The sequence below is a fragment of the Seriola lalandi genome, unplaced genomic scaffold (genome assembly GCF_002814215.2).
Source record: "Seriola lalandi dorsalis isolate HSWRI2012SDOR001 ecotype SW California unplaced genomic scaffold, Sedor1 jcf7180002054542, whole genome shotgun sequence".
Classification (NCBI taxonomy): domain Eukaryota; kingdom Metazoa; phylum Chordata; class Actinopteri; order Carangiformes; family Carangidae; genus Seriola; species Seriola lalandi.
In genome coordinates this window covers 100,797-124,745 of record NW_019525095.1, presented here as the reverse complement: position 1 = coordinate 124,745, position 23,949 = coordinate 100,797, and the positions used below count along the sequence as shown (strand labels likewise).

The window sequence follows — 23,949 nt, the reverse complement described above, 5'->3', positions numbered from 1 at the left end:
ATCTCATCAGATGGGTGACCCTGGGACAAAATCTTATCAAATGCAGATTCTTGATGTGAAAGGGTTTGAGAAACCACAGCCCTAGAAAATGCAGGTACTTGATGTGAAAAGGTTTGAGAAACCACAGCCCTAGAAAATGCAGGTTGGGGTTAATCTATGGTAAAGTACCACAGGCTCTGTGGTATATTACCACAGGATATGCTTTACCTGTGGTACTATGAGGTCATAGGACACGAATACCACAGAAACATTTTCCAATAACAGGGAATATTAAAAGGGCTGGGGCATCCATTCAACCACGCGCATGCTGCAGAAAGAATTTGCTCTGGGCTCTGCATATGACTGTTTGTAACAACACAACAACTTTGGCTCTGTTTTTCTCATGTGCCCTTCAGTGGCTTTTCTTAAGAGGCATTTCATCTCCCATCTAAGAAAACAGTGAACAAGCGGTTTTCCCGATAATTCCCCTGTCTCATCTCATGACAAACTGCTCTCTCCACCAGCTAAACACAGTCTTGTGTATGGGAGGGCGGTCCATGATGATGAGCCTGCTAGCAGTCCTCGAGCAGGCTAGTTGTTTAGAGCTAGCGTGCTACTAAACTGTGTAGTGTATTCCTTGGACAGCACAATGGAGAACATCATGAAGTATTATCCGGTTATTCCACTACAGCATATTGACAACATCATCGGGAGATAGGGACGTCTTTTCTCTGTATAAAGCGGGACTGTCCCGACCCCTCAGTATCATTGTTTGGATGAACTAAGGTTAGAGCTAGCCTAGCACCACTGGTTGAGACTTCCAGAGCGGGCACGAATGGGATTTACTCAGCTAGCCGCTGCTAATGGTTGTGCTGGCTGACTGGCTTCGCGGCTAACCGGTTGGCGTCAGCTAACTGACACAGGTAGCGTTATATTTGTTTTTTTCATGTTTTGTTGTGTGTTCGCTTTTAGTCTTGATCAAAACAGCTACCCGGTTACTCGCACGACAAACTGTCTGGTCGCACCCCTATATTGTAGTAACGTTAGACTAACATTAGCTTGTATATGAGTCGAGGTTTTCATATTTCAAATGACATTGATCTGCTTAGTGAACCTGGCTAGCACGGTTAGCTAGCTAGCCAAGAAATAACACCTAATGTTAAACCCACCAAGCAGCAGAACAACACAGTGACTAGTCGAGGTGACAAGCCGGGACATAAAGCGAAATCTTAGCCGTGTTAGCCACACTTAACTAATGTGTGGGTAATGGTTGTTAGCTAACAAGTTTGTTTACATGATTTTTGAAGCACTTTCATTCTACACCACTGGATATTTATTGGTTCATCGCCCCCTCTTTGACTTGAGCATGACTTAGTTTAACACAAACTCGTTAAAGCGAAAGTTTTTTTTGTACTTACATGCAGTGACAAGTTATATGGTCATTAGCTTAGGTGCTAGCGTTATATATAAACGCAGTGACATCTTTATTTGTTGGAACATGCATCTTAGAGCTGTCATAAATGTGTTGTTATTATCTGTCAAACTGAACGGAAGTACCTTTACATAAATGCAATGTGCAGTGTGGTGAACTCAAAGACCTGAAAGCAATATACAGTAGTCCTTTATTCATTCCCCTGTACTGTTTTTACAGACTTGGTTTAAAACGTTTAGAAACCCATGTTAAATTGGGGATACCCTCATGAGGGTTTATGTAACATTTTTATATTCTGGTGCTATGCAACTCTACCATTATTGAAGTCAGATATTTACCACATGTGTTCGCATGATTGAACATAAGTCAGTGGTTCTTATATAATTTTCTTTCCTTCTTTCTCGCAGTTGGTTGACATCGCTCATCTGATAATTACCAGACTCTGAAAAGAGCAGATTTGCTGGCACGACCATGCCTCCCAGGCCCTCCTCAGGAGAACTATGGGGGATGCACTTGATGCCCCCCAGCATCCTAGTGGACTGCCTTCTGCCAAATGGCATGATTCTCACATTGGAGTGCCTCCGGGAGGCCACACTGATCACAGTCAAGCATGAGCTTTTCAAAGAAGCCAGGAAGTACCCTCTTTACCATCTGCTGCAGGAGGAGAGCTCCTACATCTTTGTCAGTGTCACCCAGGAGGCAGAGCGGGAGGAGTTTTACGATGAGACCAGGAGGTTATGCGATCTGAGGCTCTTCCAGGCCTTCCTCAAAGTTATTGAGCCAGTAGGCAACAGAGAAGAGAAAATTCTTAACAGAGAGATAGGTATGATCCTTGACTTCTTTCGCAGTTACAAAACAACCTACTGTGCTATACAGTAATGTACTGTAACAGCCGTTGGCCTTGGCAATGTCATTGCCCACAGTGAGGAGGATTAACATAATACCATTGGGTTTAACTGGCCACAACATATATTGTGTTATGATGTAATTGCATTGTATTATTATTATTTCACGTCATGATAATGTATCTTAAAACATTTATAGGTTAAAGGACTCATGGCTAATTTTTATTAATCATTTGTTTTTCCTTGAAGGTTTTGCTATTGGAATGCCTATATGTGAGTTTGAATTGGTGAAAGACCCAGAAGTGCAGGACTTCAGAAGGAACATTTTAAATGTTTGCAAAGAAGCTGTGGACCTCAGAGATAGTAATGGACCCCACAGTAGAGCTTTATATGTGTACCCTCCCAATGTAGAATCCTCAGCAGAACTTCCCAGGCACATCTATAACAAGCTAGACAAAGGTAAGACATTTTACTCAAGGCTCTGGTCAGCAAATACTCACTGCAATAAAACTACAATAATATATTTTACAAACACTTTCTCTGTGTATGCAAAATGATAGCAACATTTTTAAAATTTGATATTTTATTTTCTTTCCCTCAGGTCAAATCATTGTGGTCATTTGGGTTATTGTGTCACCCAGCAATGACAAACAGAAGTATACCCTGAAGATCAACCATGACTATGTGCCAGAGCAGGTGATTGCAGAAGCCATCCGTAAGAAGACACGCAGCATGCTGCTCTCCCAGGAACAGTTAAAGATGTGTGTGCAGGAGTATCAGGGAAAGTACATCCTCAAAGTCTGTGGCTGCGACGAGTACTTACTGGAGAAATACCCTCTGAGTCAGTACAAGGTAATCTAATTTAATCTTAGCTTAGCTGCATCTGATGCTATTGTACTTCAAGGGGGGAGAGATCCACTTCACGTCAAATTATCATCCAGTTCAAATGGGCTTGACATTTATGACATGAAATGAAATTTATGAGAAAATGTGCTGCCTGTAAAATGTGCTGTTTCAGAAACAGACCATAAATATCATGGTATATTAAGTACAAAGTGCTGAATGTTTCAGCTATTGCTGAGTTGTAATTGTAAAATCCAATAATTTACATGTTGATAAGCCTAGTAATAATGTGAATGTCAAACAGAATGAATGGCTTCAAAATGTCACAGTCACAGCTACTTCAAAATGTCACTTTGTCTGCCCTCAACAGTATGTGCGCAGCTGTATCATGCTGGGACGGATGCCCAACTTGATGCTAATGGCAAAAGACAGCTTGTATTCCCAGCTGCCCATGGACAACTTCACCATGCCGTCGTATGCAAGGCGAATATCCACAGCAACACCCTACATGAATGGGGAAACAGCCACCAAGGCTCTGTGGACTATCAACGGAACGCTCAGGATCAGGATACTGTGCGCCACTTACGTCAATGTCAATATCAGAGACATTGACAAGGTACAAATGCATCAGTGCATCAACCTGGTGCTGTGGCTACCCTGTCTTTTTTTTATTTTAATATTCTCTGCTTTGTTCTGGTTTGACTAAAATAAATTCTGACTAAAATCTCACATCTCCAGTACATTGGAGGTTATCTGAAGACAGTGTCCTTGACTTTATAGAAAGGCAGTGAAAGATCTATCACTCAATGGATGAGTATATAAATTTGCTGTTCTTGTGACTGCTGTAGATCTACGTTAGGACTGGGATATACCACGGTGGAGAGCAGTTGTGTGACAATGTCAACACCCAGCGGGTGCCCTGTTCGAACCCCAGGTAGGACACAATGAAGAATTGTGTGTTATACTCTGGGATTTCACTCAGATTTGCGACAGTAATAGTATTAATTATGGTAATGGTTGTTTCCCTGTTTATTCCAGGTGGAATGAGTGGCTTAACTACGACATGTACATTCCAGACATCCCCCGTGCTGCCCGACTCTGTCTCTCCATCTGCTCTGTGAAAGGGAGGAAGGGAGCTAAAGAGGTTAGCAGTGAAATGCTGAAATGCACAAGTTTTAATGCATAAGGCATCAGTCTTGGTTGATTTGGTTCTCTTGCTGTGGAGTTGGAGGTGAGCAGCCTGTTGCCTGCAGCTTTTCATCTAACAGCTCACTGTGCTTGGTTGTTTTTGTTACCAACCAACTATTACTTCCATTACTTCAATTTAAAACTGATCAACTTTCAAAAAGTGCTGAAAAGAAAAGGAACATCTAATGCTTTGTTGTATTTCTGATGAATGTGCTTCCTGTGACTGATTCACCAGTTGAAAGCTTTTAATGTGAAGCAGCAGCTGTAGCAATTGTTTGTTTAGCATTAGCAGTATTCTTTATAATATTTTAATGACTATTGCTGAAAAGATGCTGACCATAAATCACAAATGGCCTGTTATTTCATGGAAATATTAAGAATTATAACATGAAATGTTACTTTAGGATTCTCAAATGTTAAGACGCAACGTATTCAATTAAATTTCTATTTGTGTTATGAGTCAGCAGTTAACAGTCGGTTAATATTTGCATAAGAGTCAACAGCTTCTTGTGTTCTGCACTGCACCTGTCTGTTTCATAGCCCTGAGCTGTTGCCTGTTTAATCATCTTCATATGCATCATCTTACTGGTATTTTCCTGTAGGAGCACTGTCCCCTCGCCTGGGGCAACATCAACCTGTTTGACTACACCCACACACTAGTAGCAGGGAAGATGGCTCTCAACCTGTGGCCTGTTCCACATGGCCTGGAGGACCTGCTCAACCCTATCGGCGTCACAGGCTCTAACCCCAACAAGGTGAACAGCAAATGTCAGCGTTCTGAACATAATGCTCACTGTTTGTGTTTGCAGTAGCGGTTCTTATTATGTTACAGAGCAAATATTGAGGTGATGGAGTGATTTCAAATATAACGCTGCTCTCTGTGGATCTACCCTGGAAATGTTTTTTGTTATAAATATAAGGGTTGTAATAGAATTTAAAATACACAGGTTATCAAAGATCTCTTTCAGTTGTGTGGATCAGAATGGACCATCGTGAAACATTAAGGAGATAATAAATAAAACATAAACTTTCCCCCACTATTTTAAAGTTATATGAATATGTATTATGCTTGTGTCTGCAACTGACCTCGCGTAAGCCTCAAGAACCAGTTTTGATCCAGCTGTAGGGTTTCAGAGCTGGATTTAAGCCGCCTTGATTTAAGCAACCAAGCTTCTTATCCCACTTAATTAATTACTCATTGTCACAGGCACCTTTCTTTGATAACAGTAATCACTTTGCATGACCTTTCCCTTTCTGAACATGCAGGAAACCCCTTGTCTTGAGCTGGAGTTCGACCATTTCAGTTGCCCCGTCAAGTTCCCTGATATGACCACCATTGAGGACCATGCAAACTGGAATATATCCAGAGAGCTTGGCTTTAATTACTGCCACACCGGTTTGGTAAGTTAACATGTATTTGTTTTTCATTATGTCTTTTGCTTTACTTACCAGATTCATCATGACATCTGATTTTCATTCTGAGCAGCTGTCATATTGCAGTTCACACATCACAGAGAGCAACCTGATATCACTGTTTTATTCACATACAAGTTTTATGTGACACAGGTCACTGTAAAACTCAATGTGCTGCTGTTTATTCTCGTTTGGTTAGTTTTATTAAACTGTGTATCATAGAGTAACAGACTGGCACGTGACAACCCCCTGACTGACAGTGACAATGAGCAGCTACGGCAGGTGTGCAACAGAGACCCGCTGTCTGAAATCACTGAGCAGGAGAAAGACTTTCTGTGGAGGCACAGGTAATGTGTTTGTGGCTGTTTACATTTATATGGGGTTTTGAGGATGTGTGAGGGGTCTATTAGGATTGGATCTTAACATTCTGCCATCAAAACCATTCAACTTTACTCAAAAGTCATTCTACATGTCCTAGATATTATAAAACCAATTCATTTTTCTTTTATCTACAAACTGTCCTAGACAAGACTGTGTCAATATGCCAGAGATCCTTCCCAAGATCCTCTTGGCTGTGAAATGGAACTCCAGAGATGAGGTTGCACAGGTAAGCTCAGGTTTCTACTGCTGACACACCTTTATTTTGAAGGACATCACGTGGTGTAATAGATATGTGCCGAACTTGGTTGTTATACTAATGCATCTCAGCTGATCTTTACACAGATAGTGCACTGTCTCAGGGTTGTTTAGTCTATATGTGCATGTTTATTTTTTTTTTATCTCTTTCAGATGTATTGCCTTCTGAAGGACTGGCCTGCTATCAAGCCAGAACAAGCCATGGAGTTGCTGGATTGCAACTTCCCCGATCCGATGATCAGAGACTTTGCCGTAAAGTGCCTTGAGAAATACCTAACTGATGACAAACTTTCTCAGTATCTCATTCAACTGGTTCAGGTGCGTTGCATCTTTATTTTGCTGTACTGTGAATGTTTGTAAGTAAATGGTGTTAATTATGGCAAGTTGATGTTTCAGCTTGATGTACTCTAGTAGTGTTTTTTAAACAAATAACAATGTTTTTGTGGTGCTTTCTCTGTGTCCAGGTTCTAAAGTATGAGCAGTACCTCGATAACCCACTTGCACGCTTCCTGCTGAAAAAGGCATTAACCAATCAGAGGATAGGACATTTCTTCTTCTGGCATTTAAAGTGAGTTAATTTTAAAAGGGCTCCTTTCAGCTGTTTGTGTGTGACTCAAAGGTTAAACTCTTGTTTGATTGTCACTTAACTGTCTGGTCCCAAATCACATTGAAAGTTCTCTGGAAACATGTTAGTCAGTGTTTGGGATACTGAGTGTCTGTGAGTATCTGTGGAGGATTGTACACAATTTCCTTTAGGGCACGAACAACCTCTCAATGTGTTTTTTTTTTTCCTTGCTTGTACGTGCGCAGGTCAGAGATGCACAACAAGACGGTGAGCCAGCGGTTCGGCTTGCTGCTGGAGTCGTACTGCCGGGCCTGTGGCATGTATCTGAAGCACTTGAGCAGACAGGTGGAGGCCATGGAGAAACTCATCAATCTCACCGACCTCCTCAAACAGGAGAAAAAAGATGAGGCACAGAAGGTAATCTAACAGGCGACAGCTGTTAATTTTGATCCAGTTAATCGTCGAGTTTAATCTCAGCAACATCTGGACCAATCTGGCCAGAGAAATGCCACAATGTAGTAGAGCTGCCTTCAGTTTGCTTGCAGCTAAATATATTTCAACCAAACCAGCATAATAGAGCTTGAAAAATTTGAGCCATTCCTACAAATAGCTTAGATTAAGATGAATTAATTAAGATTAATACAGAAAATAAATTATATATAAAATAAAAGCTGGTACTTAATTTAAGTTTAGTTCCCAATAAGGCCAGAGGTAAAATTGGGTAAAAAAATTTGAATTATTGGTACCTGTGTTATAATGTTGGGATGGTAAATTTAACATAATCTTTATTTCCACAGCATTATTTCCATCAATATCAGTACCTCCTAGATTACCCTTTTTTAAATAGGAATGCAGTTTTCATGTGCTGTTTAATTTTAATCAGCTGTACTTTGCTGTGCCATGTTGATATTAAGCTGCTCTTAATGAAGGTAGACACCTGTTGTAGATGTTTCATAGTAAAGGCCTTCTAGGGAAGTTAAATATTATGTCCTCTTAACTGCTGGAACTGTTTTCACGAAGAGAGGAAATGTTGAATTTGCATCAACATAAAACACAGCAAGCGTGAATTAAAGCAGATCAGAAAACAGGACATTAGTTACTAAAATACTAGAATTTACTCATAAATCAAGGGAAAATAGAAAGGAGAACAGGCTGAAAAATAAATGCACTGGACACTATTGAAGACTTACTCATTATTAGATTATCAAAATAATTCGTAGATGTGATTTAACGATTTTATTTTTAATAATACAAAAAAAAAAATTATTTTAGCCACACAATAAAAGTAATGTTAAACTTAATATCCAACTCTGGGCTACAAGAAGGTTTTAGCCACTAGTTAATTTTCTAATTGTCTAAGCTGGTGTGTTGGTTAGCTAGCTATTGAGCAGACCGACTTGATGAATCTAGACTCAACATTTTCTGATCACTAACTGGTGACCGTGAGGAAATTGACAAGTGTCCATCCACTCAGCATAAAACTGTTCTACTCTGTGCTGTTTAGATCAGTCATAGGTTTCAAAATCTCCCAAACTATTTTCACTGACAAGCCAAGATCTGTGGACCTCCAACATGGCCACTAGAGGGTGCATGCCATTACCCAAAATCCATCTTTGAAGCAGCATTACCTCATTGTGAGAGGTTAATGATTTTGCTGAAGAAAAGCAGCAGTAAGCTGTCTGTATTTACTGCATATTCACCAGGCTGGCCTAGTCCTCCAGCTGCTCAACACCAGGTTGTTAATATCTGATACATTTGTTTATCTCCTGTAAGGTTCAAATGAAGTTTCTGGTGGAGCAGATGAGAAGGCCTGACTACATGGATGCACTGCAGAACTTCACCTCCCCACTGAATCCAGCACATCAGCTGGGAAACCTCCGGTACATCAGCACTGTCTTATCTAACTCTCTCCTCTTAAATGGTTGGCATTTAATGTTTATTTCCTCTGCAGGTGTTCTGCCTTTCTTTCTTCAAGGCTTAAAATACTATACTATCGGTTAAGTAAAAAAAAAAAAGCGTTACTCGCGTACTCGCTGCTCTTAGAACACATCCTCATTTTGCAGTAAAGCCACATGACTGACTTAGGAAGAAGTAATGTATACATTGTGACTCGTAAGTGCAGCCACAAATACTGAGAAATTAGTGTCTTCCTTTCATCTTTTTTCATCCTCTTGAAAACACATCCCTGTGTCTTTTTCAGTCTGGAAGAATGCAGGATGATGTCATCAGCAAAGCGACCTCTGTGGCTTAACTGGGAAAACCCAGATATGATGTCAGAGCTGCTCTTTCAGAACAACGAAATCATCTTCAAAAATGGAGATGGTGAGTTCTGTCTGTGTATTTATACCCTGTATCTGTCTCTACTGTTTCTCCACCTCTTTGTCCATCCTTGCCTCTCTGAGAGACACACACACACACACACACACACACACACACACACACACACACAAACACAGCCTTGAAAATGCTCTTGCTGAGCATGTAGCATAATTCAGTCTAAGCCTGCAGGGCATATCGTGGTACACAAACACAACCTCATCTATGCTTTTTACACAGAATTCAGAAAGAACAAATCACATTATTTGAATCTCACTTTCCCGTAGCTGCTTTTGCACTTTGCTGCAACATCTTTGACCAAACTGAGTTTGACAGCACTGCACCATACTGCATCATGGAGTTGATCAAAGAGCAGCTAAGCAGCTAATATTCACCTCACTGTCATCCACCTCCTTGTCTCTCTCTGCCTCCGCAGATCTGAGGCAGGACATGCTGACGCTGCAGATCATTAGGATAATGGAGAACATCTGGCAGAACCAAGGCCTTGATCTCAGGTAGGCTCTTCACTTCACCATGACAGCGAGGATGCAAGTACACATTAACAGGCGCTGGACCTTTCATGTTCTGCACTCCACGCTCGAATGCAGATTAGTGGCAACCCCTGCCAGCCACCTCAGGCCATTTAATATAAAGTCCATCACTGCTGTCCTCGTTTTTTCTGCCTCTCTAGATGTTCTCTGTCCTTCCTTTCACAGGATGCTGCCATACGGTTGCCTGTCTATCGGTGACTGTGTGGGGTTGATCGAGGTAGTGAGGAACTCGCACACCATCATGCAGATCCAGTGCAAAGGAGGCCTGAAGGGGGCGCTGCAGTTCAACAGCCACACACTGCATCAGTGGCTCAAGGATAAGAACAAGGGAGAGATGTGAGTGATTCATACAGCTTTTCTGGTCTTCTGTGGGGTGTAGAGGTGGTGTTACTGATAATATTATGACTAATGTGAAGACTTTAAAAAACTTTTTTTGGAGTAATAGTCTTTACAATCTGTTACTGGATCCTCTCTGAGACTAAAGTATTTTCCATCTGTTTGATTTTTCAGGTATGACCAGGCCATAGATCTGTTCACACGGTCATGTGCAGGCTACTGTGTAGCAACATTTATCCTGGGCATAGGGGACAGACACAATAGCAACATTATGGTCAAAGATGACGGACAGGTATAGATTACATTTGACATTCTTTCTATGTTATATATAGATACTTCTGTTTGCCTCTGATAATTATTTAATTTTTTTTTCACAGCTGTTCCACATTGACTTCGGCCATTTCCTCGACCACAAAAAGAAGAAGTTTGGGTACAAGAGAGAACGCGTGCCCTTCGTTCTCACACAGGACTTCCTGATCGTTATTAGCAAAGGAACTCAAGAGTGCACCAAAACAAGGGAGTTTGAAAGGTAACACCAGCAGTCGACATGAGTTTGTTATCTTGGGATGAAAGAAAAATGATCCGTGACTTAGTAAAACAAACAGAGCTTAATCAGTGTTGAGCTATTTTTTTATGGCATTATGAGATTGAGCTTTCATCTCTTCGTCGTGGCAGAATTTCCCACTTGGTCTCTTATTGTTTTCTCTGTCCCCATATGTCTTCACTACTTCTTTCCATTTTGGTAATCTTTTTCCTTCTGCCGACCAGGTTCCAGGAGATGTGTTACAAAGCGTACCTGGCAATCCGGCAGCACGCCAACCTCTTCATCAACCTCTTCTCAATGATGCTGGGCTCTGGGATGCCCGAGCTGCAGTCATTCGACGACATCGCTTACATCAGGAAGACCCTGGCCCTGGACAAGTCGGAGCAAGAGGCCCTCGACTACTTCATGAAGCAAATGAACGACGCTCACCACGGCGGGTGGACTACCAAGATGGACTGGATCTTTCACACAATCCGCCAGCATGCCATGAACTAAACTGGCAACTAAGGAAAGAGTGGAGTAAAGGACTGTGGCAACAACAGCACACTAATAACCAAAAGAAAAGTGAGAAGCGAGCGAGGTATTTTCCCTGAACACAGCAAGGCCTGGTTAATATTTCTGCCAGCGTATGACTCTGAAACATTACCTGCCAGCGCACCACAAAATAAGGGTGCTCAGAAGGGCCTATTTCAGGGACATAATGCCTAAATGCTTCTGTTTCTAAAGGTGTCTGAATTTCTTCTCCCTGCACTATGAACTTGAGAAGGCAGGGTAGAGTTATATTTCATCTGCCTTCTTCATAGGAACTTATCAAGTGTAATGGACCTCGACTAAATTGGCCTTCTTCATGCGAAAAAGATATGGACAAATTTTTGTTTTTATTATTTTTTTTAAATTCCTTTCAATACATCTACAACCATCAGCATTAAGAAAGGAACATCATGAAGTGGTAAACCATGAGCACAGATGGCTTTTTCTAATGATAAACTGACTGTTTATTTCCACTAGCTATTTTGAACTGACGAAGATGGGGGAGATATTGGTGCACACAAACCAGGCCAGCTCAGACACAGAAGCCTGGCAGGTGCCCACAAAATCATAGTTCCCTTTACAATCATAGAAACAATCACCAACACTCTAAGTGCAGGACTGACAGAGGACATGTTGTTGACAACACTTACACACTTACACATTTAACACTTTCGGAGCAACTCGAATAATGAGTCATTTGTAGCCGACAGACGACGTGTCCTCAGTTTAGAAATCACACAACACCAGATAACTGACTTTTGTACAGCGGTATATCCATAAACTTGTATGCATTCGGTGCACATATTCCTTTTTGAGTCTATTTTCTACTGAGCCAAAGTACTAGATGTGTAACCCCACTACTCAGCAGTCTTATTGTAAAAAAAAAAAAAAAAAAAAAAAGTCACTACTATTCCAAGTCTCGTGTATTCATAGCACTGATCTCCGCAGTATTTGTTTTTGTTTTGTTTTGTCTATCAGTATTATTCTGTGTCAGATGTAGAGGCACAAATGTCCATCATCGACCGCACGCAGTTGGAACACAGATGGACTGCAGAAAAGCGTTCTGATGGCCAGCTGTATGACGTGTCATGAATTACTCTTTTGTTATTCAGCTGATAAAGGCGAGAAACGCAGGGGAAAAGGATGCGTAGTGTTCCTTTTGTGTGCTGTGCTGTTACACTATGCAAGTTGTGATCCTAATATGTACTGTATACTGCAAGAAAAAGAAAAAAAAGGTGAGAAGTTGATGTCAAGGCAGAGAGCGGAACGCATCTCCCCTGACATGCTCACACACAGAAGTGTGTCAGTGAACTTTGTACAAACAGTACATGGAAGAAAAAAAATGCACATTGCTGCACTGTAACAGTATCGTCTACTTCTTCCCAAACAAAAAGAACTGTGAGAAACGCCTTTCTACCCTGCCTTTTGCTTCTCCTTACCAGGTTTCTATGTGGAGCTTCAATCTAAGCCATCTGTAAAATGTTTGAGATGTCGAGCTTTGCTCTCGTCTCCTTGTTCTCAATCACATATGACAGATAATTTAAGACAGACTCTCTCCTTACATTCGCCATAAGGTCCCAGATTGTGACATCCAGGTAAAGAAAAGAAACCGAAGTGAATTTTTTTTTTTTAAACCTTCCAAGTGTCTTCTTCCCTACTCTTTCCTATGATTGTCACCCTTATGTGTGGAAGAATAGTCTTTGCAGTTTCGCTCACTGCACAGACACATATGTAAGAGGTCAGTAAATGTTCTAGCTTTACCAAATGATATCTAACAGGGCGGTTTCCTGGACACTCGAGTCTGTCTGAAAGTAGAATTTTTGTTTTCTGTTCATGGTTTAAAAATGTTCAGGAAACCGATCCTACCAACATGCATGTGCTTCTGTACAGGATACAGAGCAGTGGGCCGGACCCAAACTGAGAGAACTAGACCCCATATACTTTATGGAAGAATTAGCTAAATGATGCTTTTTTCCCTTTGTACTTGTTATGGTTGTATTCTGTTTCTCACACTGCATTATGCATGAGGTCCTCAAATATCTACTTTGTTTTTTTGTTTGACCTGATGATGTTTACTTGAATTTCATGTATAGAAATGACCTTGTTACTTGTGTGGGGTACAACAAAGTCACAATGAAGGTAACAGATACTGATACTGCTACTACGTGTGCAAATGCTTTCCTTGAATAACTACAGAGGTAATATATTTTTGTATTTTTAAATGTAAGCAAACTCATATATGTAACTGCTAACCAAAAAGAAAAGGAGGAATCATGCAAAATGTGCACCATCCTCATACAAAACCCAGTAGACAGCTTCTAGTTGTTGAATTGATATGAATGGCAAAGCAGAGGTGAATTGTTGAATGAAGGACAAGGACTTCATGCTGTTGTCAGAGTGCGATCTTCATGTCGAGTGGAGATCAATTGCCCTATGTAGAAGTCTGTAAGCACAATAAGGAAGAAGAAGCTACCCTGCATGTTTTAAAAAGAACCACATTCATATGTTAGTTATCTATCCATCTGTATATATCATAAAACCCTCTTCAGATATTTGTTTTAGTCATCCTCATATGAACATGTCTGATAAGAAACTGTATGCATTCATTTATTGTACTGTTGAATAAAAACATTTCTCCCTATCTAAATAGATTATTTTATTACATTGTTTTACACTATCAAAATGTCTGCTATTTACATGGCACTTCTTCATTGTTCTGCTTCATAATAAAATTTGACAGTGTGGGACAAAGCCTGAGTCAATATGTAAACGAAAAAAGATTTGTTTTCCTCAATCTTACCCTAGAAACTACACACAAGACTCATTATGAGGAAAACTGGACCAGTATGTATAAAACTTCTAGGATATGGTCTTTAGGATGGTCTGGAGGGTTAGACCATGTCCTAGAATTTACTAAACTGCACAAGTCCTTCATCCCACAAATAGATTTACAAGAAAACCTACTTATTATTATTACTACACTATTACACAACCCAAACAAAACACACATATTCTAAATTGCACAAATGTCATTTGAAGCCTGATCTGAAGGCTTGCTTTCATCATCAATTAGTACCAAAATCATATACAATTATAAATACCAAAATAAAGTAACATCTCTCTCTCTGTAGACAAACTTTTGTCTTTTTTGCAAGTGCCCCAAGTTGCTCCCAACTAGATGCTGCCCATGTCACCTGTATCTAAATCCGCCATTGGGTGAGGATAATAATAATAATGATAATAATAATAATATTAGTAATAATAATAATAATAATAATTAAAAGACATTTTTCATCCTCCATATCAGAAACTCAGATGAAAGTGAAAACATAAGCAGCCAAAATGCCCCTCCAGCTAGCTTAGATTAGCTTAGCTAGCTGGACCCCAGGGCTCACCTGGACATACCTGTACCTGAAGCAACGATAGACTATGAGACTATCCATGAGACTATTTACGCATTAGTTAATCGATGGAATTAATATATATATATACAGTTAGTCTGTGTGGGTCTTTTACTTACTTCCCCTTTAAGAGCTGACTTCAGTGGCACACCAAATTATTGTCATGGCGACCCAAAATGCCCTTGCCTGCACACTGAATCCCCCATTTGTGGCTTAGTACACACCTTATTATGATAGGACTACCCATAGTGAATTGTGTCCAACATTGTATATCCTGTGTGGTCGGATGTGTTTTTGGGTGTGTTTAAGTGTGCTCTGTTGTATCTGTAACTACACCTAAGAGTAACGTCACAGTGTACTGACAGTACATCGCTACATCACTGCAGTACGGACACAAATTAAACCACTGGAGGTCAGCAAAACACATTTTTCAGGTTGTGTTAAGTTACTCTTAAAAGTTAAAGACGGAATATAGTAAATGATTTTAAAATCTGTTTTTTTGCTTAATCTTTCTATCAACATATAATCATATTTTCATCAGTATCAGAATTGTCTTTGGACTTTAACACTTATGGTTTCTTCTTGCCACTTATTCTCAAAGAGGATTGATTTGGCAATTTTTAGTGTTAATCATTTCATTCTTATTGTCTACCGAAATAGATTTACATGCTTTAATGTTCTGAAAATATATTTTTTCTTTTTCTGTATATTTTATGCTGCACTCCATTAACCCTCTCTTAAATGCTCTGTTAGAGCTCAGGACTCCGCCTTCTGAAGCTTAATCAGAGCTCAGTGTGCTCTGATTGGTCAGCTTGCCGCAACTACCATGGCAACCATACGTTCCGCACGCAACGGTTGTGGTGGCTTAGGTACGGCCTTATCGTTTTCAGCAAGAGTCCGATCTTGAACCAGAAGATGATAGACCCGATCCACCTTTACAAGCTGAACTGGAGTAGAAAACGAGCGTACCCACTGTCCCGCAGCCGGAAGGAGGGAGACGTATGAAGAGCGGTGCGACTCAAGACGCTGGACAGTTTGCAAACACTTCCGACAACAATATTCATAACTTGGAATACTTTTATGAGAAACCCTTCTGATTTTGTGCGGACAATTCCGGACTAAAGGAATATAAATAATGGAGGAACAGACAGACGGCCAACAGGTAGGGAGTCTCCACCGCTTCACCTCCTGCTGGTTTACGTGCCAGTGAATCTAAATTAATGAATCTTTTGTGCACATAGTTACTGAAAAATGAACTCAGCGGTTAGACTGTGGATAATTTATCTGAGCTAACGAGGTACAGCATGTCAATATTAACAAACGTTTAAACATTTATGTCTTTGCTGCTGCTTCTTACTGATGTGATCAGGTCATGGTAATGTGGTTAACATCACAGATCCACAATAACAACGCAGACTGACAGGCTGTGAGCATGAGTCCCCTGTTCGGCCACATTTAGTTTAGGGACACATCATCAGTTGTGTACCTCAGCATCATTGGGTGTTCCAGGCTTTTATTCACAATACACCCTCTGATGAGGCAGACAGTGTGTGTCACTATCATCTAGACGCCCAGCTGGAGTTTCTCTGTCTCATCCGCAGACAGTCAGCAGCGTTCAGCAGTCCCTGATGTTTCCTTGATGGTCTGGATTCCCAGCTGCCTCGGTAGTCAATAGTGGTCAGTGGTGGATGTCACTACAGTGCCCTCCACTGGATGGACTATTGCTCTGCAGCATTGTTGTTGAGCATCAGTTGGCATTTCAGCATGCCAACGTCAACGTCTCCCTGTCATTCGCTTCATCAACAGCGTCCTCTCAGGGTACTGTCAGTTCTACGAAGCAGACGGTGCTCAGATTGTTGGACCAGAGTGCCAGGTCAGGTCCCAGGGTGGTGGTGACTATTTCTGATTGGGCCGTAAGACGCTGGCCTAAATCAGCCAGCATTTCCCAGGCCCAGGATCCTTCCAGTTGTCCACCAATAGTCAATGGAGGAGGCTTTCTCTGTCCTTGCTCCAACCACTGAATTTGTCAAGAGGGCGACTGCATGCTGGACCTCCGCAGGAGTCTGTACAATTTGCCCTGGGTGGAGCTCGATGTCACTCTGCTCCCTGTAGTCTCACTGCACACCTCAGAGGACAGATGAGCTAGGCACTGTGTCAGCTTCACAAGGCCCACCAGCAGAGCTCCACCACACAGCATCAGACAGGGCCACAGCAGTGCAAACAAGGCCTTCTTCAAAGTGTACTTCCTGCTTAAGATGACGTCCCTGGGGTGCCTTGTGTGGTCGGTAAAGCATGATGAAGTGCTCCCCAGCTGAGTGTCCAAGATTCTTTTCACTCCCTGGACTTCAGCTTGAAGATCTGCTCTTTCCATCTGACATTTGGGTATGTAGAAACACTGAAAGAAAAGATATGACACAGGTGTAATTTTTGTCATTGACCTGCTTGATACGGTTGGTAGTACTGATTACATTCAGTGAGATGAGCTGCAAGTTTCTTTTTTATGCAGTGTGAGCTCTGTTAAAAAAGGAAAAGCCCTTCCTAGCCTCCATTTGCTGCACAGGTACTGAAAAATGTTTCATACAATCTCTTTGAATGGAGCAGAAGAGCAGCACCTCCTGATAATGTCTGCTGGCTTATTCGCAAGGGCACAGGAGTGTAGCCACTTCCAGTTTTCCATCCTGTCAGCTAGTTCTGTTTTTTGCCTTTGCCGCTTTCCCAGGTGCTTTCTTAAGTCCCTGCTTAGATGGCTAATATGAAAACCAGGATTACCCTGAGTCCTGAGAAGGAAAAAAAAAGCATCTACTAAACAGAGAGGTCCTACATGTCAGTTGTAGTACATAGACATAAAGCTTTAATGCTCAAATCCACTCTTCCTGGGTCTTGAGTATTCCTTCCTGGCTCTCGACAAGCCACATCTGGTGCCAAGCAGATCCAAGCCTGAGTCTCATAAAAATAAAAGGTGAGCCTTAAAAGCTGGATTTTACTGCAATAAATCCCTACCTCAGGAGCGAGAAGGACCGATTCTTCATCAAAGTGTAGAAAAGCACTTTGGTTGGAGCCTGTGAGGTTAACCATCACCCTGAGGCATGGTACTGTGCTCACACCTCTGCAGTCCACCCAATCTTTCAGGATGTCAGCCTGCACCAGCACACAACTGGCCTCCTCCACCCAGTTACTGGAAGACAAGAGGCAGGAAGGTTCAGAGTTTACCCAGCTCCCAACCTTCTCATCCCCAACACCTGTAAACTCAAACCACAAATGCACTAATTGTTTCTGATGAGATTACTTATCCGTGGGATAGTTATTATCTCCTTATTTTGACTTGCCACAAATGTTTTTATTTTATTAGGTCTAAATTTTCATTTTTACTTTGTGGCAATGGTCTTCCATAACTCTGTTGATGTTTAAGGAAAGTTTCCTTGTTGATCTACGGAGAAATTTCTCAAACTGACTTTGCAATAAATTATTATTAGAAAAGAACAGAAAATGAACTGACACAGTTTTGAAAATCAATTATTCGTTAATCAATTAGTCATTTATCATGCAAAAATGCAAAAAAAACCTTACTGGTTCCAGCTTGGAATATAAATGGACTGTGTCTATGACAATTTTAATTCAAGAATTTATCAATTCGTCAAAAATATAATCACCTGATAAATTGATAATTAAAGTAGTTTATAGTTGCAGCCCTAAATGTACTTCCATCATCCTGGAAGGTTTGCATGAGTAAACAACTATGTAATAAAATTTATGTTGTTGTTAAACAAACATTTACAAGTTGTAGTACTGTCTGTTAGCATCACCAAGCAGTGTACCTTTTAACAAAGGGTTTGACCATAGTGATGCCAACCACAAAGAACATGAGCACAGAGAAGGCCATCATGGTGAAGCCCAGCAGGATGGCTCTGTCCTCCCCAACACTCGACACCGACATCTGGGACCGAGCTCGCTGTCCTCCCCGTCCATTCACCCCTCTGATCCACTCGTGCTCCTGCCCTGCTGTGGCGTGGAAGCCATCCCTGTGTGTCTCATACAAATACACAAACACATGGGGAGACATGCACACACATATGAATACATGCACGGCCACCAGGGATGTAATGATTGAATCCAGCAGCGATTCAGATTTAATTCTTGATTCAATGCAGCAACAAATTTCATCTTCGACTCTTGAGTTGATTTGATTCATTTTCTGTTATTTCAAACAACATGATTCCTCTTCAGGGAGAAAATGCAAAACAGATTTAGTTAGATTTATATTTTTGAAATTGAAAACACTTAAGATCTAGTACAAAGATTGAGATTTATTAGCAAGTTTAAACTGGATGCTGCCTGTGTGTCCATATAATACTTAAAAAAAAAAAAATCTTCCCCTAGGATTTCCTCTTTTTACTCAGGTTTGCACAACAGAGAGCTCATAAAAATTTAACCAGTCAAAACTAGTGCTTTATCTGCATTTCCTAGCTATAAACAGAAATCTGTTCAGTGACGATATACACTTCACCGTCGGTCTAGTATTGTACTTCCATGTGGCTTGTGAGAAATCAAAATCAAGGCCAAGATATCCTGTCCCATGTCATAACACAGGCTTTTTTTTCTTTTTTCTTTTTTAAATATGAGAAATTTCACTTAAAATTTAAAGCTCCTATATAGTATAAAGTGAGATTTCCATGTCTCTTTTGATTTAGGTTCTATATTAATACTGTGAAAGTATCACTCAGTCCACAGGGAAATGCACACAGCCTGTAATCAGAAACTGAGCCTCAAAATGAGCCGCCAGGACTCCTGTAACAAGCCCCGCCCACCCAGAGCCACCATCAAACCTTACAGGATTTGATCTCTCTTAGGTTGTGTCCGAAATCACTCGCTCATTCACTCCTCCCTACTCACTCTCCAGGGAGTTCAATGTAGAGGACTGTATGTTGAGCTCATCGGTAAAATGAAAAACACTTTCGGACACTATATGGATCATTTTCTCCGCACAGTTTTTCTGTCTTCCAGCGAAACTTCTATACATGATGGTATATGTATATTGCTTGGTTAGTGACCATCGGTTGTACACTACTTTTTGCATTTTGGATACTACGAGTATAGTAGTACTACTATATAGGGTATAATAATAGTCACTATATGTTCATACAGCACTTTGGACACAGCCTTACTGTTTACCTGAAATCTGCTATATTTTTATGTGGTCACTCAGAAAACAGTCAGCCAATCAGAAGAGAGGCTCAGAACCTCTCTTCTCATTGACCTGTTGTTACTAGAGCTCCAGAGAGAAGGCTGAGAGAGGAGGAAGTAAGCCTGTATGGTATAAATCCATGCTTACTTACTAGTGATCTTCCTCTTCACTGTCTTTGTTAACAGACGGGTGCATGTCCGCCAAATGTCAATCAGCAGGAAAGCGTGAAACCAGCAGATAGATGGTGTATTATGTCACCACTGTGATCCAAACAAAACCAAAGCCACTGGTAATAGCTAGTAGACAAAAACTCCACAAGGTACCTTCAACAAGGATTATTTTCTTGGAAACTTTCTCCAGGGCCACAGAAGAAGTGTTTACAGACTAATAGTAGTTTCCATGACAAGTACATTTAACTTTATGTGTAGAATCGATGGAATATTGATTGAATTTTAATCAATACAAAGCTGTGAGCTCTATGCATTTTGCATATTTAACTACTTAACTCTCCCCCTCTCTTTTTACACCACTAACAAATAATGTAAGTATAATCATACATACTCATATTTGCCCAAGAGTTGAAGAGTTAAACTTCACTAGTGTGTTTCCTTCATAATGAACTCCCAACACTGTTTTCAAAGCCTCGCTGCCTGGCTCTGTCGATTGTCCTCTCTTACCGTGTCTGCCGCCTACGAGCACCCTGCAGGTTGATGTTAATGGGGATGCTGAACGACCTCCGGGGAGAAGCTGTGCTCAAGAACATGCCCACTCCTATCGCTGCCACCTCCTAGCTCCAAGTAAGTGAAGCCACCTAACAAGCTCCTCTCTATCTGAAAGTCAAATGTCTGTCAACAACTCACAGATCATCCCGTGTCTTCAACAGGCTCCAGTGCAGCGCAGTGACTGACTGAGAGGACTAGATTGCAGTTTATTCACCAGGGAACTCCCTGGTGTTTACCAAGGCTCAAAGGTGAGTGCAACAACACCTTCCACTCTCATGTGTGTTTCTATAGAAACCACCACAGGTAAGGCAGGTAGGATGCTAATAGCCTCTCAGTGGGGCCGTGAGGCTCAGCTGCATGCAGCAGTTTGTCATGGAAAACCTGAGTCACTTCTTGATTATTAACTTTTTGCACAGATTGAAACTAAGTCAGCTTGAAGGACGGGCAGAGAGCAGGACAAGAAGGAGGAGGCATAAAGTGGCAACTGTAAGTCAGATCAACCATATAATAACGCACACATTCAGAAAAAATACTGACCCAAAAACATGTGTCCTGCGACATCTCATTATCCCGTTGGGCTGTTGAGCTTGAGGCCTGTCAGATTGTCCCGACACCTTGTGAGTGTGTGAGTGCAACATACTGAGCAAGTTTATATCTGTTATTCAAACAATCGAAACTCCTTGTATTATTCATGGGTTGCAGGAAAAACATATGGAGGTATTAACTCGGTGACAGTTCTGTTTAATATAACAAGCCTAAGGCTAGGAACAGCACAGCAGCTTGGAAATGGAGCCAACCATTCAATATAACAGACAGCAATGTCATACCTAATATATTCAGTATTGAATACAATAGAGTGTTATTTTGAATATTCTCTCTTATCACACACTCTGGTGTTAAAGCCCCATATTCTGGCAAATGTTATCATGGTTTATCTGATATATTTTATTACCTCTATAGCTTTATGACTATATTTGATTTATTGTGTTTGTGAACTGGCAAAAGGCGTCTCTCTCTCTCTCACTCTCTCTTTTTTTTTTTGGTTGCAAAAACAGCAAAGTTATTCATATCTGTAACGTACAAAAGGGAAGATACAGGCCTTGCACTTTTCTTCACAGGGTTGTAGGAGAACCAAGTGCTTTTGATGAAACTGAAGAAAACAAGATTAAAAATGTATAAAGCTCAGTGTACTTTACCTCACCTAGTAACCCGAGACATTGCCTTGTCCGTGATGCTCACTGCATGGTGCCGCACCGTGGACGTGTCTCAAACAGAATTTCATCTTTAACATAAATGCCTAATGGAAACGGACTACTCATTTCAAACTGGACTGCACTTTCTCCAACGCTGACTTGATGTGTTCTGACCTGCGTTTCAGGTCTCACCCCTGCTGAGCCTCTTCTCTTGCAGAAGCTTTATATGATCTCTGTTTACTATCTGTGTGAGTTTCTGAAATGGTCTTGTACAATGGTGCAACAAATTCCTCTGATTATCCGGGCCAGCAGTGGTAATTGGATACACAGTGTCTCCTGTTATCTGATTAAGTCTCTGAACAACATTTCTGAACAACATGTGCAGTCAGAGGTTGGTGTATAAAAGGCAGTAAGCCACTGAGCACAATGGATAATCACCAAAAGAGGAATCTAACTTTTCTTACCATTGGACTGATATTCATGCTGAGCGGCATTGAGTATGGTAAGTTCATTATGACAGCTTTATAGACTTGAAGACGTGATAATGGTCTCATTAAAGCTGACTGGAAATATAAAAATGTGCTTGGCATTTTGGCTGTATGCTCACATCACTGAGGATATGGCATCTGATGTAATTCAAATATATTTTGCTGTGTGTAAACGAAGCTTGTCATTTACACATCTCCCTCCTTTTCCTCTGTGCTCGTCCTTCATCGTTTGTCTCTGGTGGTCTCAGCCGTCATTCTGCCTACAATATGGAGGTACCTGCAGATTTTGGAGGCCCCTCCTTATTTCCTGGGTCTGGGTCTGTCTGCTTTCAGTCTGAGCGGGCTGCTCACAGGCCCGCTTTTTGGGTTCTGGTCAGACCGGTGCAAAACCACAAAGTCCATCATTCTTTTTTCTAATCTTTTTGAGATTGCCGGTGAGTAGTCACACCAGATGTCAGATCACATGACAGAGATTTAGCGTATGTTTTCAGTTGTTGAGAGATATTCTGTAGCTCTTATTTGGTTTCTGTCTGAAACCATTCACTCATTTACTATTCACCACACACAACACTGTGAATTCCATGTAGAGGACTATAAAGTGCCTCAGATAACAGACTCAAAAAATTCAGGTCTTAGGTCAGTCCTTTTAATTAGTTCCTTTTTCACACTGTCTGCGCAGTGTCTGATGGAAGTTACCTCTCAGTTTGTGAACACAAATTATAGACTGCTCTTTACAATGCATTATGGGGATCATCTGAGTTCATTATGTTGGTTGTAATGCAGATTAGTCATTCAGACAAAACGCTGCCCACACAGAAATGTAATATTTTACATATATGTCTCTATATCAGGAGTGATGTTGCCACATACGCTACCTATAAGGGGATAGATTATTATCACATGTATGCATCCTCTGGAAATATGAAGATATACGTTTATAACGTATATGAAACACCCATAGTACAATTTGTACATGCACATTTATTAAAAATATCTGATTAACTTTTATATGGTTGGCCTATAACATGTTACAAGTATATATGTTAACAATATATATTTAGTCTAGGCTTTATTTGCAAATGTATTGAAACAACATACATATAAAAATGATTATGTTTTCTTATTCATTTCTTATTTATTTTAATCTTCCCATTCTTGGAAAGTGGTCTCAGACTTTTAGACCCACTGTATATAATATCAACATATACTGACAGGCTTTTGGATGGATATATAAATGTTACTTACTGTTATAATGTTACATTTATGATAACATAAATGTTAATCTGCTGGTGAACCAGAGTCATTAGGATTCATCCTCTGGGCACCATGAATGTCTGTACAAAATGTCATGGCAATTCACCCAAGACAGTTTTACATTTTAGCTATGCTGCTGCTAGCATGGCTAAAACTAACATTCAAGTGGAGCATTTGTCTGAAATGGAGATGCATTTTTTTCATTTCTATTTTTCATTTCTCAGGTAACTTCATGTACTTTATTGGATATTCAAAGTGGCTGTTGTTATGGAGTCGACTTGTAGCAGGTGACACACACACACATACATGTAATGAGCACCCTGAGCATGTACTGTACCAGCAACATGTAGACATTGTGACCATGTAACAGAAGGATGCTGTTCATCTCTCAGGTGTCGGCGCAGGAGCAGGCTCCTCCATCTTTGGTTTCCTAACTCAGAGCACTCGGCCAGAGGAGCGTGCCAGTATCTTCGCTGCCATCATGGCCTGTCGACAAGCTGGCCTCCTTGTCGGTCAGTCCCCCCTCCACC

At 40.9% G+C, this 23,949-nt stretch overlaps 3 protein-coding genes across 3 annotated transcripts in view; 2 read left to right on the top strand and 1 right to left on the bottom strand.

Moving 5' to 3' along the window:
• The first annotated feature begins 554 nt into the window (after positions 1 to 554).
• LOC111661265 (phosphatidylinositol 4,5-bisphosphate 3-kinase catalytic subunit alpha isoform) lies at positions 555 to 13,826 on the top strand. The gene is made up of 21 exons (XM_023414778.2): positions 555 to 902; positions 1,819 to 2,234; positions 2,506 to 2,715; positions 2,858 to 3,108; positions 3,470 to 3,715; positions 3,948 to 4,033; positions 4,138 to 4,243; positions 4,890 to 5,042; positions 5,554 to 5,688; positions 5,923 to 6,047; positions 6,226 to 6,307; positions 6,490 to 6,654; positions 6,801 to 6,904; positions 7,147 to 7,318; positions 8,675 to 8,781; positions 9,102 to 9,223; positions 9,654 to 9,732; positions 9,934 to 10,104; positions 10,279 to 10,396; positions 10,482 to 10,633; positions 10,873 to 13,826. Exons 2-21 carry the CDS (start codon positions 1,883 to 1,885, stop codon positions 11,141 to 11,143), a joined length of 3,207 nt encoding a protein of 1,068 aa, XP_023270546.1. The 5' UTR covers positions 555 to 902; positions 1,819 to 1,882; the 3' UTR covers positions 11,144 to 13,826.
• A 634-nt stretch (positions 13,827 to 14,460) lies between these two features.
• On the bottom strand, positions 14,461 to 20,566 carry kcnmb3 (potassium calcium-activated channel subfamily M regulatory beta subunit 3). Its single transcript, XM_023414747.1, has 4 exons — positions 20,440 to 20,566; positions 18,396 to 18,599; positions 17,581 to 17,755; positions 14,461 to 16,975 (listed from the first exon to the last, which is right to left on the bottom strand). The coding sequence occupies exons 1-4, from the start codon at positions 20,523 to 20,525 to the stop codon at positions 16,607 to 16,609; spliced, it is 834 nt and encodes a 277-aa protein (XP_023270515.1). The 5' UTR covers positions 20,526 to 20,566; the 3' UTR covers positions 14,461 to 16,606.
• Positions 20,567 to 22,062: 1,496 nt separating this feature from the next.
• Positions 22,063 to 23,949, top strand: part of mfsd8l2 (major facilitator superfamily domain containing 8-like 2) — a 10,021-nt gene continuing 8,134 nt past the window's right edge. Inside the window, exons 1-4 of the mRNA XM_023414746.2 lie at positions 22,063 to 22,179; positions 22,414 to 22,599; positions 23,644 to 23,706; positions 23,812 to 23,931. Of these exons, the coding sequence (XP_023270514.1) occupies positions 22,104 to 22,179; positions 22,414 to 22,599; positions 23,644 to 23,706; positions 23,812 to 23,931 (445 nt within the window). The 5' untranslated portion in view covers positions 22,063 to 22,103. The remainder of the gene's footprint in view (positions 22,180 to 22,413; positions 22,600 to 23,643; positions 23,707 to 23,811; positions 23,932 to 23,949) is intronic.

Coding starts and splice junctions, on each gene's coding strand:
- LOC111661265 (XM_023414778.2), top strand. CDS start 1,883: ATGCCTCCCAGGCCCTCCTCAGGAGAACTATGGGGGATGCACTTGATG. Junction 2,235..2,505: donor AATTCTTAACAGAGAGATAG/GTATGATCCTTG, acceptor TTTTCCTTGAAG/GTTTTGCTATTGGAATGCCT. Junction 3,716..3,947: donor ATATCAGAGACATTGACAAG/GTACAAATGCAT, acceptor TGACTGCTGTAG/ATCTACGTTAGGACTGGGAT.
- kcnmb3 (XM_023414747.1), bottom strand. CDS start 20,525: ATGTTCTTGAGCACAGCTTCTCCCCGGAGGTCGTTCAGCATCCCCATT. Junction 18,600..20,439: donor GCTCGTAGGCGGCAGACACG/GTAAGAGAGGAC, acceptor TGAGACACACAG/GGATGGCTTCCACGCCACAG. Junction 17,756..18,395: donor GTCAAACCCTTTGTTAAAAG/GTACACTGCTTG, acceptor CTTGTCTTCCAG/TAACTGGGTGGAGGAGGCCA.